This window comes from Amblyomma maculatum, chromosome 10 (assembly GCF_055883805.1).
Source record: "Amblyomma maculatum isolate TAMU_Amacu chromosome 10, ASM5588380v1, whole genome shotgun sequence".
Classification (NCBI taxonomy): domain Eukaryota; kingdom Metazoa; phylum Arthropoda; class Arachnida; order Ixodida; family Ixodidae; genus Amblyomma; species Amblyomma maculatum.
The window spans coordinates 103,615,853-103,634,063 of NC_139353.1; the positions used below are offsets into that span (position 1 = coordinate 103,615,853).

The 18,211-nt window shown below is 47.1% G+C and overlaps 1 protein-coding gene across 1 annotated transcript in view; it reads right to left on the bottom strand.

Annotated features, from left to right (window-relative positions):
* The window catches only part of LOC146177161 (neprilysin-1-like), a 36,698-nt gene extending 22,613 nt beyond the window's left edge, over nt 1-14,085 (bottom strand). Inside the window, exons 1-3 of the mRNA XM_084581474.1 lie at nt 13,768-14,085; nt 9,827-9,985; nt 2,359-2,604 (exon numbers count right to left, since the gene is read on the bottom strand). Of these exons, the coding sequence (XP_084437600.1) occupies nt 2,359-2,604; nt 9,827-9,985; nt 13,768-14,085 (723 nt within the window). The remainder of the gene's footprint in view (nt 1-2,358; nt 2,605-9,826; nt 9,986-13,767) is intronic.
* Between the last annotated feature and the right edge of the window lie 4,126 nt (nt 14,086-18,211).

An 18,211-nucleotide genomic window follows, 5' to 3' on the forward strand; every position in this document is an offset into this window, starting at 1 on the left:
AAGGCATTAGTTGCAGACGTTTAAGGGAGCATTCAATTCAATGCGTCACTTGTTGAGCTCTCTACTCTGTGAACTCTACCCTTCTCCATGTATCACTATAACACCTACAAACATTATTCCAATTTCCAGCTGATGTGGCGCAGTAAATAGGCTGCTACTCAGGCTCCACTATACTGAGTTAGGGAACCCGAGTTCCGTTCTAGCTGTGTGGCAGCCACTATTTTATTGATGCAAGCAAAGCTCTGGTGGGCTGTGTGATGAGAGCTCTCATCAAAAATCCAAATGAGTCGTCGATTATGACTTACCCTTAGCCTGAATAAAGTTACGATGTTAAAACCCCCAAACCGATCAAATCAATATAATTCAATGCGTTGAAACGTAATTATTACTTTCGCGGGATGAGCCGAAATGCAGTGTTAGAGCCGTTTAGGGTAGAGGCCATGATAAAGAAGAAAGAACTATGGTATTTAAAGATACGTCATTTATTTTCTCCGTGTACGAAAGGGTTAAGATAGACTGCATAAAAATGCAGTGTTTGATTAATATTTCTGTGGAAAGAAAAAGAGACAAAGTATGTCACTCCTCCTGTTCCATCATTGTCTCAGTGAAAACACTTATAGTGCTTTCATTGAGACACTTCCCGAATACCATGCATCAACTTTTCTATAATCTAAACATCAATTTAGAGATAGAGAAAACTGTCTCAAGAATTAACTAAAAGTCATTCGAAATAAAACAAGCATCTGCATTTTCTTTTTACCCGACAGTTGGTGATGGCTGAGGATCCAAGAGATGGAGGTTCGGTTCGCGGTGGAGACTATTTTTTTTTATAACGAGGAGTCGCTAACCTCTTAAGCGTTGCTAAGTAACGTCGGCAGAGATTGGCAAGGGGGCATGCGCAGCTGGCCTTGGCTGTGAGGTCACGTGCATGCGCAGAACTAGGCTATGTGGAGCCACGCGAAGTTGCGATCTGACACGGGTAGTGAAGCTTTCGCTTCAAAAAGGGGATTGTTAGCCACTTGCTGATACACTCACTTTCTGCCCTCGGATGTGCGCACCAGTCGAGGTTGACTCTTACTTTAGCCAGGAAAGTCCTGCCCGTTCTAGGGGCGCACAATCCCAATACCCAGTATTAATTGAGTAGGCATTGAAGCAGAGCAGCGACGCGCACCCTCTAAAGGCATCTCCGCTTTTTGACGGCCGAGCGTGGATTGGCTTGTTAGCCACAAAAATCGAAGCTGTTTGCTGTGTAAGGCACAGTTGGAAATTCGCATTCTGATAGCGGCAGCCGAAATTCAAAAGGAAGAGCAGATACGTATTTTCGGCCTATTCTCCAGTCTCACATCGATAACGAACAGACTAATACGATTGGACAACCACGCTTGACAGACGCCGAGTCTCACCACATGGGTTACGAACGAAGGGCGAGAATTCAAAACGTATTTAGAGGCGCTGGTACCAGCTTTATTATTCAGCAGAGTTAGGACTGCGCCTGATCTGTAATTGATGTCTGAGGAGAAATGAAAATTCATGGATTAATACGTAGATGCGTAAATCCCGCGCAGGGCCTTCCAAAGTGTACATTCACGAAGCATGCATTGTCGCTCGGAATGCACAACGCAACAGGCACGACAAGAAGCTCGAGCCAAGGCGTTACACAAAGCCCATGCTACTGGCAATACAGCGGCCTACGTAGACTCGGCAGAATACAGTCGCCCCATGACATATGCCATCATTGTGATTTGGTAAACCTCTCATCAATCAGTTTCCGCCTCTGTCAAAGCAAAAACGTCGACAGAAGCCGAAGCGGCAGCCATAGTGCTAGCCATATCCAATTTGAAATAGAATGAAATGAATAAAGAAAGAAAACACACCCGTTCACACCTACCGCAGGTAAGAACAACTGTGTTTGCTTTAGGAATGCTATTGGCAGCGCTGGCACAAATATAGCGACGTCTTTGTCTATGTCATTGGTTGGTGAGGTGTTCTGCTATAAACATATATTAAAGCGAATCAAAACATAGCAAAGTATAAAAGTCGCTGCCTTCCATTTAACAAGACCTGTACTGCCTTACGTTGATATGAACAAAAATACCTGTGTGCGTGACACTGTGCCGTAGTCATAAAGCGTAGTATATTCAATTCCGGCACTCCAAACTGAAAAATATTAGTAGGACGAAGGACATGGTATGGTACCACCATGTGTAGAGCCCTGATTTCCTTCTTCCATCGATACTGCCAACAAGTGGTAAAATCTACCAGAATGAGCCAATATTTTATACTAATCTCCGGCAGACTCTTCCGTTACGAGTAATTTTTCGTTGCGCCGATCTGCTGGAGCAGCAAGCATCAGCCCACCTTGTTGGATACGGCGCCCATGCCGGCGTTCAGCAGATCGTTCAGTGCCTTCATGGACTCTTCCCTCGTCCATGTGCTGGCTGCTTTAGACGTCGTGGAGCGTAACGACGGCGCACGCAACGTGCGGGTCGATGTCGTCTTGGCCGATCCCCTTGCCAGAGTGGAGTCGCATTCATCTGGAAGAAGCTCCTCTCGCTTCACGACGTCGTTGGGCTCCTGCGAAAAGACGCTGACGGTAAACTCCCCCTGATGGAGAGCACGGCGATGCCGATAGTTGTAGCAGCAGCGAACACAGCCGCGCTTGTGCCGAACGCACGCACAAGCGACGTCCAGTTTATTAAGATCCTCGGATTTTGTTGTTTTCTCAATTGAGCGGTAAAATGGAAAATACACGATTTCAGAAATTTGTCCGAGAAAATATATTCAGCAATTAAGGGAACTGAAATTATACTTCAGGGGAACTTATAAACCAAGAAATCCTCAGAGGTGGCCTTTGTGAGCAGTCAAGTCAGATTTGAAGCTTTGTGTGAAGCCGATATTACTCAGTCAATTTGTTTTAAAACTGCCCGTGACAACTGCTCGCCATCGACTTGGGTAGCCCATCCCAGTTCCCAATCCTTCCCAGTGAAGTCACTAGTGCATACTGGCCTCGCCTGCTCATTAGACGCTCTCTAGTTATGCGGGCGGGACGAAGTGGCGAGGGGCACCGTCGTGGCTTCTTTTCATTGCTCCTTGCGCGCCGCATTAGGATGAGTTGGAAAGGGGGAGAGGAAGAGCTACATTTTAAATCGCCCATATGCTGGGGTGTCAGCTCAAGAGCAGGGTTTCCAGAACACGTCGCCCAGGTCCAAGTACTCCAGGCCGCCGTCTAAGCGGATACTGTACCTGTCGGATATTGAAGTTTTAGCGCCATATGTTCAGTGCTAATGAAGACGACAAATATTTTTTAGTTTCGGAGGTTGATGGGTTACTTATTCTTAGTGCTCGCTTTATAATTTTAGCAAAGAACGCTTCATGGACCCCCTTACCACAATTATGAAAGTCAATGCTGACAACTTTGCAAACAGTTACGGAGGCCACTTAACACTTCCATGTTGCGAATGCGAGAGCATGAGTCTAAAAAAATTACAGGGTCTCTTACGATATCTCTAAAGAGGCGAAGGGCGAAAACCTAGCAGCAGTAATTATAGTCATTTTAGTCATTACTCCAAATTAATAAACATTTTATGATTTCTGATCAATTGTCGTCAATAAAAGTCGTTGTTAGGCATATTTGTCATTACAAGGTATTAGTAGTCATTTTAATCATTACTACTCATTACTAAGCAATTAAGTCTCTTGTAATCATCTATAGACAAGTCGCCGTTAGATATATTGGGCCTTATAAGTCATTAGTAATTTTATCAATTGCAGCATACAAACTGTCGTTGACATGTGAGTCATTACAAGTCATTAGCAGTCATTATAACCTCTACCAATCTCTATTATAACCTCTATTAATCACTATCACTCTAAATCATTTAAATTCTTTAACCTGTCTTCATACGGCAGACGTTTTTTAATGACGCGTCCGTTGGTCAGTTTCAGCCGACGCACCAAGAACCTAAAAAGATTTTCGCCTTAATAAGAAGCTAATTAACGTAGCATAAGATGCAGACTAAGTTTGATTAGCGGTTGAATCAGGGTGGGCTAAGGTAAATATGGCATGGAAGAAGGTGAATATAAGTAGGACTCATATAGGGCCACTCTGCACTTGCCAAAATGATGTCTGTCCAAAATGATGTCCCTCCAATTTTTCAAGACCACTTTGTGTCAGGTCCCGTCGTAAAAATGTCAATTGTGTTTTTCTCCTAATATATAGCCATGATGTAATCACTAAAAGTGCGTCCTAAGGTAGCTTTGCATGCAGCGCACGCATGTTAAATTTTGGCTCACTTCCTGTATTCCTAGAGCAGAAAAATTAACGGTCCTTTATGACATACTTAGGGCATGATGTACCAAGCCCCTCGTTTATCGGCACTTGTGGACTCAAAATCTTTAAGAGCGGGCTCAATATTGGCAGTGATAATCCGATAGGGGGAACTTAAGTGTTCTAAGAAGTCACCCTCGCCCCTATAACGCTGATGCGTAGCATATCGCACATCACACAGACGCATTTGCGTTTCGCCTCGATCGAAACACGGCTACCACTGTCGGGTTCGAACCCGGGTTCATAGGATGAGTATCTGAGCGTCCTAACAACTGAGCCATCGATGCGGGTGACCTATCTTCATTAGAATAGTTTTGCGGGCGAGTTGGTTCATTGCAGATCAAAATGTAAACTGCGCGTAAAAACGGGACAATAGGCGAAGGAACACAAGACAACACGGGCGCAGACTTCCATCTGTTTTATTGGTGAACGAAAGCACATGCTATGATTGTGGTTTGCCTTTTTGAAACATGGCGTCTGAGTGCTAGACCTTTTATCGTGCAATCTGCAATATGTTTTCTCATAGTGTGAAACACGTTTACGATAAAATTTTACCGTGTTATGTTTATCACGCCTAGTGTTAAAGATAGCAGTGGATACGCGCCTGCGTTCCCTCATGTATATAGCATGTGGTTTCGTTCACCAATAAACAATTGGAAGTCTGCGCCCGTGTTGTCTTGTTTGTGTTCCTTCGCCTATTGTCCCGTCTTTTCGCGCAGTTTACATTTTGATCTGCAGCCTATCTTCATTTACGGCACAATTAAGGTGTCCACAAGGAAGTGTGGTAGTTACTGCGCAGTTCCTTTCTATAAAAAGATTTACATTGCGAGTACGCTTTTGCAGTCTAGTTGGTGCCTTAGCATTCTGTTATTTTGCGCAAAAAACACGACACAAAAGAAACGAGGTAGACAGGACAAGCGCTTTTCCTGTCTACCTCGTTTCTTTTGTGTCGTGTTTTTTGCGCAAAATAACAGAAGATTTACATTATTTTGCAGAAAAACACTTAAGACGTCAGGGAATGAAAATGTGTTTTAAAGGCGATAACGCTTCAACTGAAGACGAAGCTTAATATCCCCATCAATTTGATTATCTTTCGTGGTTGCAGGAATAGTCATGCCGCCGATTACAAAGGCACAGGTACCTAGGCTATGATGGCTAAAGCATAGTGAAAGATGTAGTTAGGAAGTGCATACAACGCAGAGGAAACCCTTACGGATATTCCATATCTGTTCCAGATATGCTTTATGTGCTGCCAGATGTAAATATATAGGACAACAAATAAAATCTTATCTTGGCAAATCCAATCGGAAATCAGGCCAGATAGGGACTTATATGTACTAAATATTGCCCTTATATATCTCAGATATGGCTATATCATGTAACTTACAATTCATATCTGAGCGGGTAATGGGAGCTTACATTGCCAGAATATGGGTATATGTGGCACCCTCATGACCTTACCTGATAAAGGGCATATATGATGTCGTAATTACCTTATATGGACAGACCAGTGGCATGCCTGGTGTCATCACTATCTTATAAAACCTCATTGGGGCCATATGTGGGCGCCATAGTGACTATGGATTAGCAATAGATGGCCTTCATCCACCTTCTGCAAATATGCAATTTTGGCATCACGTGGCCCAGCTTCAATTTTTTTACACATTCAGCATGCCCTGCATGCTTTTTGACATAATTGTATTCAATTTAGAGAAGCTACGATCGACTCTTATTATTTCAATTATTCTGCATATTTCGCTGCACATTATTATACCATGTGTTCCATAATCCAAGACTGCGCTAGGTTATGGCTACATGCTCCTCTTGCCCCCTACCAACTCGCGTTTTCATTTAAAATGCTGCGGCAGTCCGGTGCACTAAGCTTGGTCGGTTCAGTTGAGGGAGTACTAATATCTAGAAAATAATGCCAGTTCAGTATAAGGCCCCCGCCGCGCTCGCTAGAAGCATAGTCGATTCAGTTTAGCGATTCAAAATATTAAGAAAATGATGGCAGTTCAGTATACGGCATCCTTCTCGCTGGCTAGATGCTGACTCATTTTGTCCGGTGTTTCCCTCTTCCCTCTCAGAGGCAGCGGCGGTCGCTTAGCTTGCCTGCTTCGCGGGATTGCAATTCATCTCTCCTCGTGGCTGCTACGATCGGCTCCGCGGCTTGCTGCGCTCTACCGCAGATGCCGCGCGCTCTCTTTTTGGTGTGTGCTTGCTTCGTGTCCTTTTGCCTTTCCGCTCCGTACGTGTTTGAGCGCGTGTTGGTGACTCGTTTCTTTTCGGTGGCAGATATCAGGGGTTCGGTGTGGCTGGTGGGCATGCTGAGGGTTGTGATGCTGGTGTGCGTGTATGTGTGCCAGCGCCTGTTCGCTGTTAGCTGTGTCCATGTAACAAAAATGCGACAGCAAAAATACAGGGGCTTCAGTCTGACCGCCAGCACAGAGGAAATTGCTGTGTTTGCCTCTGCTTGCCTCTGCTTAAAGTAACACCGGTACTTCCTGACAGCCTATGCACACTGCTAAATTTAGGTATTAGAAACAGTCCCAGCACTGCGTGGTATATCGCCCTACGGTTTAGCTGCGCCTTTTCTGAGTATCTAAAGACACTTAAATTCGATTTCAGCAGTCTAGATCGATTTCAATAGCCGTTCTTTATTTCCTTTAGATCCATTTACTGGTTAATGCCTTGTGTAAAAGAGTAGGTTCAAATTTAATATCTAGTTAAATAGATTATTATCTTTCTCTTTAGATTCTCGTTAAACAGGTAGGTCCATTATTTTGTTCAGATACCTCATTAGTTTGTTATAGTTTCGCGTGTAAATCAGTAGGATCTCAATAATTAATAACGAATAAGCATGTGCCTAACTCTCAGTACCCGAGTAATTCAGGCCTGTCTTTGAGCGATTCCATAGAGAGGAAAAAAGAAAACCTGAGGCTCGAAAGCTGTATTCCTGTCTATAGGTTCGGTATGGAAGGAAAAATGAGGTTTCCCCCTTGGCAAACTTGATTGAGCGTGCGGCTGTCTGTTTAGCTTGAATATTGAAATTTTCGTTCTGTACGTTTTAATAACTTGTTATGTTGAGTTGCAGATCATAGGTGATATGCTCCCCCCTTGTATGCCCTGCTGTGAATTTAGAAATGTGAAAAGAAGGGAAAAATATGGGTGCGATACATGTAACTCAATAACTGGTTAATGGTCTCCAGCCGGTTGTTGTTCCTTGGCAATTCCTTCATCCTACTCGTGTCCTTATTGTTGATTCAGTGAGTATATGCACCAGCACGTATTGGCCTAGCTCAACGCAAGCAGGATTGAAATAGCTATCCTATTGGTTCTAGTCACAAGCTATTAGCTGGACGGGATCAGCTGTCGGTCATTCATGCCTGAATGAATGTTTAAATTTCGCGCTTTTACATTCAAGCTTCACGTCCTGACATATAGATGGTGCAAACCGTTATTTTCCCCGTTTCCTGAGTAAATCGCCCAAACTTCCTTGCTGCTGTAACTTTTTGCTCTCATCTAGCATCCGTTGTGCTCTCAGCACATTTATGCGCAATATCAGTTGTCATATCAGGTACTGCAAATACGGAATTGCGCAGATAAGGTATACCTCGCCAAATGCAAATTTGATACGGCAAATAAGGAAGTGGGCCGATATGCCTTATCTGATCCAGAATGGTCCAGATATTTCATATCTGCCCGATTCCTTATATTTTTATATACGTCTAGAGATGACATTTTTCTAAGGGAAGGGAAAGAACCAGTAGTGAATTAATACCTACCGGTTCATTCTAAGATGCAGTACACACTGATTATTTTATCTATTGTAGGCCGTCATTGCACCCGCCACTGCTTCAGTGGTGGTGGTAATGGTGGTGGTGAAAACATTTATTGCACATTTTGGATGTTTGTTTGGCGCCGAGCCATAAGGAGCTCGGTCTTACAATACTCTGTGGATACCCTAGCCAGGGACCCCATTGGCGGTTGCCACCACCCGCGCACACCGCGTTAAGGCCCTTTGGGCCTGTAGGTCGCAGCAGCCGAGCAGGGTCGCCTCCCAGTCCTCCCGGGAAGGGTTAGCGATTGGGGGAAGAAATGGGTTTCGTAGGCAGGCCCATACCATGTGGTAGGTGTCAGCCACCTCTCCACGGTACTGGCACTCGCCAGTGAATTACGAGTCAAAATGTTCAAGTATTTCCGGGCACAGCATCGTGTTAGTGAAGAGGCGCAGGAGCAGCCTCTCGTCCGCTTTTCCTAACCCTCTGCAGAGGTTAGGATATTTGCGATGCGAGTTTTGATGAAACACTACAACATCTTTGAATGTGTAGGCCGGATTGGAATCGACGTCCTCACCCGATTTGAGTCCCGAGGAAACTGCCCGGAGAGAACGCGCGCCGGCGGCTGCCTTATCTGCCTCGTTCCCTGCAAGACCCTGTTGGCTAGGAGCCCAGATGAGACATCGGCACACAGGGTATGTCCGGACTATAATTTTGATATATTCTATAGGCTAAGGGGGTCGTCCACCCTTGCGCGACGTTCCGACAAGCCCCTCGTGAGTCAGCGATGATATCTTTAGAAGTGTGGTCTGAGGCGGCGAGTGCAATGGCTTTCTCTTCAGGGTGTGTTATAGATATGGCCTTGAATGTAAGGCCATCGAGCGTTTTCCCGTTGTGAATGACTGCGACCGTATACCAGTCCCCCGGATGGGGGCCCGAGGTATCCACGTAGAACACACCTGATTTGTTGCCATAATGGTGGGCCAAGGTTCCGCTCGCGCCAGGCGCCGCCCATTATGGCCTTCTCGTGACATGTTGGCAGTGGTGTACGACAGCTGTGGTTGCGGCGTGCGTCTTTCTCTCCCTTTTCTTTTTTTCTTCTCTATTTTCTCCTTTCCGCACGAGGCAGCGGAGGTGGCTCAGCTACAGAGCCAGTAGCAGGCCCGTGCATTTTCTTTTCCTTCTTCCTACAGCCACAACAACAGTTCCAACGCCGCCGGGCGGCGCATTTTGCCTTCCGCGAGTGACAGATGCTGCGCCTTTCCTTTCCTGAGAACGAAATATCGAACGCCGGTGAACGGGGGCTCGACACGGAAGCAAGGAGAGTTTAGTTGCTGGGGAACGGCGCAGAAGGCGGGAGAAAACTTCTTTTGATCCCGAGGTAGTCACTGCTTTTTTCTACGTACATCTAGGCGTGCAAGAGCTAACCAATCTTTTTTTTCTTGCGGCCCAGCGTGCATTTAGTGGAGAGGAGGGCGCAATTTTGGTTGCCAATATTTTGCGTTAATGCCGCTCTATCTTAAGATATTTTGCGTTGCGGAGAGGATGGAAGGGGTACCTATTACTCGTGTTTGTTTTCTAATTTTTGTAAATAACCTCAACAGTATTACTTGATGGTAGAAAAATCTTGCAGCCCAATTACGTCGCCGCGTTTCCAAGTAGCTGAGCACTAGTTCAGCGAAGCTGCGTCGATGCCTCCTTTCAGCTGGTCATTAGGCACCTTTCTGGAGTCGTCCCTTGTCCTTTGGCTGACTGCCGTCGACGTGTAGTACTGGGACGGCTCACGTGTCTCGGGGGTCGTAGACACCCTGTTCTGCTGGGACGGTCCTCCTGGAGGTGCTTCCGTAGGCAGTTGCCGCTTGGCGATTTCTTTGGCGTCCTGCACCAAATATTCACTTTAGTGTGCCTTTTTGCTAAGGCCTCCTACAGGTTATAGTGCTGACTAGTCTTTCCTATGAAGATAGACAGATCACGTCAACAACTAAAATGGCCGTGACTTCTATGATTGACCTACATTTATATGCTTAGAACCTCTACTGTGTAATATTTCTGAATAGGTGGCTTGATATGCAGTTTCTGAGTGGCATCTGGGTTTCGTAGTGTCTGGTGTGAAATAATTAAGCAGTTCTCATTACTTTAAATGACGAACGTGCGTGAAGATGGCGCCCCATTGAAACCGGTAGCCAGCAGGCTCAACGGTAACCGTCCGCGAAGTGAGGGGCTAATTTTTACGAGCGCTTCGGATGCTTGCTTTATTGAAAGATAAGTTTGCTTCATGCGCTACCCTTAATCCGATACCCATCTCTAAGAAAACGCTGTACAGGCATCACAGAACTAAGAGCTCTGAATTCTCTCCTGTCCGTGAAAGTCGGCCAATCATATTTAAAGTGAATGCATGACGACAGTATAGCTGGTATGTACTCCACCCACATGGCACCCAACTACGCCGCCGTCCACCATTTGTGCGGTGCATGTAGCAGATCAACTCCTGCCAGTCCTGCTCCGAGATTGTGGTTGCATTCAAGACGAAGTCCTGCGAGTTCTGCTCCGAGGGTGTGCTTTCATCGTGTTATGGTGGCTGACGTGCCACAATAATGCTGTCGCATAGAATTTGCATGCATCGGACACGTGTCTGTAAATGTCACTGACGGCTCTTCGTTTGTTTTCCGATTGTGGTTAAACGAAAAGGCGTCCGTGTGCTGTGCAATGTAAGTGCACGGTAAAGATCCCCAAGTGGTAGAAATTACTACGGAACCTTCCACTGCGGCATCTATTTCACTTTCCCCTTTCACTCCCACCTTCCTGCCTTCCCTTACTGCGCGAGTCTGCGCCGCCGGGGTGGTGCAGTGGTAAGACGCCCGACTACAGTGCCGGAGTACCCGGGTTCGAACCCGACCTCGGCGGCTGCGTTTCGATGGAGGCGAAACGAAGAAGCGTCCGTGTGCTGTGCGATGTCAGCGCACGTTAAAGATCCCCAGGTGGTTGAAATTACTCCGTAGCCCTTCACTACGGCTCTCTCTTTCTCTCTTTCCACTTTCACTCCTATCTTCCTCCCTTCCCTTACGGCGCGGTTGCGGTGTCCACCGAAAACCAGTGAGACAGTTACCGCGCCTTTCCCTTCCTATAAATCAATCAGTCAGGTGTCCTCAAAACAATCGTGACAGATACTGCACATTTTGTTTCCTGTGAAGTAATTATTACCATTATTATTAAAGTGAAAAAATGCGTTTCTAGGCTCACAGAAAGAAATCATGTCCGCGAGGGGCACGCGAGTTGGTTGGTTGGTTGGTTGGTTCACAGGAAGGGAAAGGCGCAGTATCTGTCACACTTTCGCTGTGGACACCTGAACCGCGCAGTAAGGGAAGGGAGGAAGATGGGAGTGAAAGTGGAAAGAGATAGAGAGCCGTAGTGGAGGCCTTCCGAGTAATTTCGACCACCTGGGAATCTAACGTGTGCTGACATCGTACAGCACACGGACGCCTCTTCGTTTCGCCTTAATCGAAACGCAGCCACCGCGTTCAGGATCTAACGTGGGTACTCCGGCATTGTAGTCGGGCGTCTTACCACTTAACTACGGTGGCGGGGCAGATTTGTCGCGAGATAGCGAGATTCCGCGAGTGAGAGATGCTGCGCCTTTCCTTTCCTGTAAGCCAGTTAGAAATCGTCGGTGAACTTTGTTGCGCAAAAATGAACGCTGATTGCGTGCGACAACCGGCTGCTATGTACCGCGTGCAGGAGCAAAGCTCACGCTTTCTCATTTCTCGACTGCATATTCTGCAGTGCTCTTGGAACTTTTCTAGACGACGTATCTGCGCAGAAATCTTGATTTCCATCGTATATGACTTAGACATATGCACGATGAAATGATATGTGATCTCGCATTATTTGGGACCTTGAAATGAGTCCTTGGGGCAAGCGCTTTGTCTTCCGAGGATACCGGGGTAATACTGGCGGGCACGTTTAAAGCGAAAGCCTTTGTAGGCTCATGAAACATAATCCCGTGCGCGAGGGCAGTGAGCGAGATTAGTCATATTCTGCGAATTTCTGCGAAATGTGTTCTTGTCTAGCATTCCGCCCCGCCGGGGTGGTGCAGTGGTAAGACGTCCGACTAGTGCTGGAGTACCGGGTACGAACCCGACCTTGACGGCTGCGTTTCGATGGAGGCAAACGAAGAGGCGTCCGTGTGCTTTGCGATGTCATCAGGCGTTAAAGATCCCCGGGTGGTCGAAATTACTCCGTAGCCCTCTATTACGGCTCCTCTTTCTCTCTATCCAATTTAACTCACACCTTCCTCCCTTCCCCTTGAGGTGTCCACAGAAAACAAGTGAGACAGTTACCGCGCCTTTCCCTTCCTACAAATCAATCAGATTTTTTTTGTCTATCATTCCTGCAACCTGCAATCCCGCGCCAAGGAACACCACGCCACAGGAACGATAGTGCACCGTCCAAACACACTTGCCTAGAGAAAGTGTGACAGACTGCGCCTTTGTTTTCCTGAACACCGATTATAATTATATTTAGCCCTACAGCGAGTGCCGATAGGAGGCAAACGATGGGAAGGAAATGATAGGAGAGGAAGTGTAGGTATTTTCCATTCTATGCTTAAGGCAAATCGAACATGCATAAGACACATTGTCAACATGCACGGCACATAGTGCAAAAACAACCCCCCCCCCCCCCCCCCCATACACCAAGTTTGGTGCCTTAATCTGCTACCATTATTTGAGACAGTGGGCAGCAACCTTTGCTTAAAAAATATTACTGTAGTGAGGTAACAATAAGGCTTTCATTCCGACTATCCGATGTCACGGAAGCGCTGCTGCCCATCCAAAGAGGCTTTCATTTGCAACGTAGTTTATTGCTGCTGTTGCGCGCGGCGACAGTAGGCCGAATTTGCTGTTGTCGCAAATTGCAAGCGGCATTTTGACGCGCAAGGAAAGCATGCTCGTGGAGCAGTTGGTCTACTACGTGCACCGCAAGTATGACGGCCGGCGGTTTATTTGTTTGCCCTATGGTCACCAGTGCAAACTACCTATAGGACCCCCTTTACGCAATAAGGTGTTTCAGAGATCTGGCTGGCGGTGCATGCATTCAGGAGCCCTCAGCTTTATCGAGGCCCAAAGAATGAGAAAAATAATTTTTTCGTGCAATATGTGCTCTTACGCGGACCATGAGCTCACACACGTTGGGCAGCAAGTCACATGGAGCACTTCGACTTCGCAGAGTTACTTAGCGCACAACGTAATCTCCGTATACCTGCATTTTTATATTTACCAGCGCTGAAGGGGGATAGCGATTGGCGCCTGACACTGAGTTCGAAGAAGAGACATTATGCCTCGTGCCGAACGTGACCCGCGCCACTAAGCTGGCACCATACGGGATGTAGAGGCAAAGCATTTCGATGTGCCTTGCTTTTCGTCTCCTACAGCGGCCGCGGCTACACCCTAGAGTTCAGTCCCAGCTGCCGGACACTGTAGCTACTGAGCCTCCGGAATGACATCCAATACCTCGGCCATTCATCAGTTACAGCGCTCAGTCGCAGAGCACACGGACATCAACCGAAATCTGATGATTAAAAACGAAAGGAATGTAACCGAAACCAAAAATGTCCCACCCTCTAGCGATTTAGATATACAAGTAGTGTAGTCGCGCCAGACCTACCGCTGCAGCCGAAGAAGCAGAGGGTGGAGCAGCTGTGGAGGGCTCGAGAGTGGTCGTCGTCTCCGGCGCAGTTTTTATCGCAGAAGTAGCCGTCTCAGCTTTGGCGCCTTTACTTTTGGAGCGTCGCTTGGAGCGATCCTCCGCGGCGCCCTTGGTCTGCGTCCGAGACTGGGTGGGCACCTTCGAAGCTGTAAGTGGTTCGCCGGGCGAACCCATGGCCTCAGTGACCGTGGCGGTCTTGTCGCTCCCCACACCTTCCGCGAAGTCGGAAGAGCCAGGCCTGGCACCCTTCGATTTCTTCGTCACCTTGGACGGCATGAGGCTGCGAGAAACTCGACACTTTGTGTAATACCTAGAATGAGCAGAAAGACAGCGATGCCGATGCAACGATCAGCGCTTTCTTCTTCTTCTGTGCGTGCAGCTCGTGCGCGCATGCTATGGCTGCCCTAGCGCCACTGGTCGAAAACGATAGCTTAAAGAAGTTCAGTTAAATAGGAGACAGAGAGAGAAATAACATTTATTTGCACCCGTCAAAAGGTTGGCGAGAATCCGAGGTGCAGCTCTGTCCTAGCCAAGTCCTCCCCTTCAGCCTTTGGCGTATCGCCGTTCCCCGAAAACTGCAGCAACGGAAGTGCCGGGCGCATCACTCAGAAATGAAACACAACCTTGTTTTGTCCGAGCATGAACCGCAGTACGAAAACTGAAAAGAAATATTAATGAGATAGTTTTATGGATTGAAATTACTTACCTTGAAGAGCGTAATGCATCAATAGCGTCCGTCGCGCCATCTTTGCGACGTTGAATAAATTAACTTAAAAATCACCGCGGCGTAAATCGGCACACAGCTTTAAAGCATGTTAAAAGGTGATTGCTGCTGAGAGCTGTCTGTGAACGCAACCTAAAGGCAACATACAATCACTTATGACAGGAATTGATAACGGTAAGGGCAATTGAATTGTGTAACCGTTGTCGTACCGTTACATCCTGGCTGCGTTGGCGGCTGGTTTTGCTGCTGTTAAGAACAAAATACATGCTAATATGCAACCTAAAGGGGAACATACCCTAGGAAATATGGTCCTAGTATATTTGAATGTGGTGAATTTAAAGGAAACCAAAACTTGTACCTGTATGAATCGAACACATGTCTTACAATCTGATACATGATGTTAATCTATTGCGCCACAGAAGCAACGGGTAGTGCGGTCTTTAAATGCGCTCCTATTCGGTTTGAACAACGTACTAAACATAGCGCGACAGATGCAACTGGCATAATCAGAGGATTACTGCAGGCAATTTTAATTGATTTGGTTTAGTAAAAATTTATTTTCCACAATAGGGGTCCTGGAGGACACTCGGCTAGGCGCCAGGTGTAGAGGGCAGCTCCCACGTGGGCACAGAGAGCCCGAAGCTCTCCGCCGCCGCGCAGGCATCCTGGACAGCCCGAAGCTGATCATATAGTGTAGCACTTTTTAAAACTTTGTCCCAACGTTCCTTGTTCTTGGCGTAGGCGTCGTTCGATGCGCAACCACACAGCATATGGTTAAAGTCTACACGGTCACGGCACCGTTCACACACATGTTGTCCGTCGTAGTCTGGGTCGATGTGCTTCACGCGCCAGGGGTTGGGGTATAAGTACTTTTGGAGCAAGATATACAGATCTCTACAGCAGCCAAAGTAGTCAGAACCGTAATGAGATTGGCGGTAGGGAAAAACAGTCAGACGTTCCACCAGTGACGAAAGACGAGGTCAAGAAAGCATTAGAAACTATGAAAAGGGGGAAATCAGCTGGAGAGGATCAGATAACTACAGATTTGCTAAAGGACGGGGGGGATATCGTGCTAGAGAAACTGGCTACCCTGTATACACAGTGCCTGATGTCATCGACGGTACCGGAACCATGGAAGAATGCAAACATTATCCTCATTCACAAGAAAGGGGACTCTAAGGACCTTAAAAATTACAGACCAATCAGCTTACTGTCTGTTACGTATAAGGTATTTACTAAGGTAATCGCTAATAGAATCAGGACAACCTTAGACTGCAATCAAACAAAGGATCAAGCAGGGTTTCGGAAACGGTACTCTACTATCGATCATATCCATACCATCAACCAGGTGATAGAAAAATGCTCGGAATATAACCAGCCTTTATACATAGCATTCATTGATTACGAAAAAGCATTTGACTCAGTTGAAACCTCGGCGGTGATGCAGGCATTGCGAAATCAGGGGGTAGACGAGCCGTACGTGAAAGTGCTGGAAGATATATATAGTGGCTGCACAGCAACCATAGTTCTGCATAAAGAAAGTAACAAAATTCCCATAAAGGAAGGTGTTAGGCAAGGAGACACAATCTCCCCAGTACTATTCACAGCTTGTTTAGAGGAAGTATTCAGAGACTTGGAATGGGAGCAGTTAGGGATAAGGGTATATGGAGAATACCTCAGTAATCTGCGATTTGCTGATGACATTGCCTTGCTAAGCAACTCGGGGGATGAACTGCAAATAATGATTGATGACCTAGACAGAAAAAGTAGAAAGGTAGGCTTGAAAATCAATATGCAGAAGACTAAGGTAATGTTCAACAGCCTCGGGAAGGAACAGCAGTTTACATTAGGTAGCGAAATACTGGAAGTAGTAGGCGAATATGTCTACTTAGGACAGGTAGTAACCGCAGATCCGGACCATGAAAAGGAAATAACAAGAAGAATAAGATTGGGATGGTGCGCATTTGGCAAGCACTCGCAGATTATGACTAGCAGCTTACCGGTATCGCTCAAGAGGAAAGTATACAACAGTTGCATCTTGCCTGTACTCACCTATGGGGCTGAAACGTGGAGGCTAACCAAGAGAGTTCTACTTAAGTTGAGGACAACCCAGAGGGCTATGGAACGAAAAATGGTAGGGGTAACATTAAGAGATAGAAAGCGTGCAGAGTGGGTCAGAGAAATAACTCAAGTTACCGACATTCTAGTGGAAATTAAGAAGAAGAAATGGACATGGGCAGGACATGTAGTGCGAAGAGAGGATAACCGATGGTCGCTGAGGGTAACAAACTGGATTCCAAGGGAAGGAAAGCGTAGCAGGGGGCGGCAGAAAGTTAGGTGGGCGGATGAGATTAAGAAGTTCGCAGGGGTCAAATGGATGCAGCTAGCACAGAACCGGGTTAAGTGGAGAAATATGGGAGAGGCCTTCGCCCTGCAGTGGGCATAATCAGGCTGATGATGATGATGATTATGGAGCAAGCGTAACGAGACTGATTGGCTGCGGGTTAATTTCTTATCCGGGAGGGGAAATGCTCGTCTGCCTAGGTAAAAGTGCTTAGTGAGCTTGTTGTACGTGAATAATTGATCTCTGTACTGGATGTGTGGAGTAGCAGGGGAAAGATGAGGGACACGGTCGATGAGTCCTCGTGCCGCCTCGTGTGCGATCTCATTGAGATTCCGCAGGCCGCCCCCTAAGCTGCCCATGTGTGCCGGGAACCATGCGATGGAGTGATTGGTGATGTTACTTCCGCCTAAGATCCGTAGCGTCGTCTTGTCTATCCCGCCCTTGGCGAAAGCTCGAGTGGCTGCTCTAGAGTCGCTGTATACAGTTGTGAAGTCCGAGTCTTTTAGAGCTAGTGCTATCGCTGCTTGTTCAGCTACCTCTGGCTTCTTGGTGTAAAGTGTGAGTTGCGCGTACGCCCGTGTCCGTCGACTACTGCTACCGAGTAGGCATGCTTTCCCGGTATGTACGCTGCATCCACGAAAGCTGTCTGGTCGGGGAACTGTGTCGCACCCGCAGCGAGGGCTTTGGCGCGGGCGAGCCTTCTTCCTTGATTGTGGATCGGGTGTACGTTTCTTGGGAAGGGGGACACTTTGATTGCTTCTCGCACGACTTTAGGTAACTGCAGGACGTTGTCCTTTTCTACTATGGTGTTCAGGCCGAGCTTAACGAGAATCTCTCTGCCCGCTTTGGTGCTTGATAGGCGTGCAATCTGTGCCGTGTGCTGTGCCTCGATGATTTCGGCAAGGGTATTGTGCACTCCTAGCTGTAAGAGTAGTTCAGTGGAGGCATTATCGGGGTGCCCCAACGCTGTCTTGAAAGCTCGGCGTATGTGTACTTCAAGCCTTCTCTGATGTTCCTTTTTCCAGTTGAGCATTGCAGCCACGTATGTGATGTGACAGAGTACAAAAGCATGGACCATTTGAATAGCGTTGTCCTCGCTCAGTCCCCTGTGCCTATTCATGATGCGCCGAAACATCCGGATCGCGCTTGCTATCTTGATCGTGATGCTGTCAAGCATCGCCCAGTTGGACCCGTTGCTTTGGATGATTAGTCCTAGAATTCGTGTTTTATCGACCGTGGGTATGCGATTTCCACCCCTGTCGTGTAACTCTATGCATGGTGTGTGGTGTCGGCGCCAGTCGTTGGATGGGCGCCCTGGTCTTGGGGGATGATAG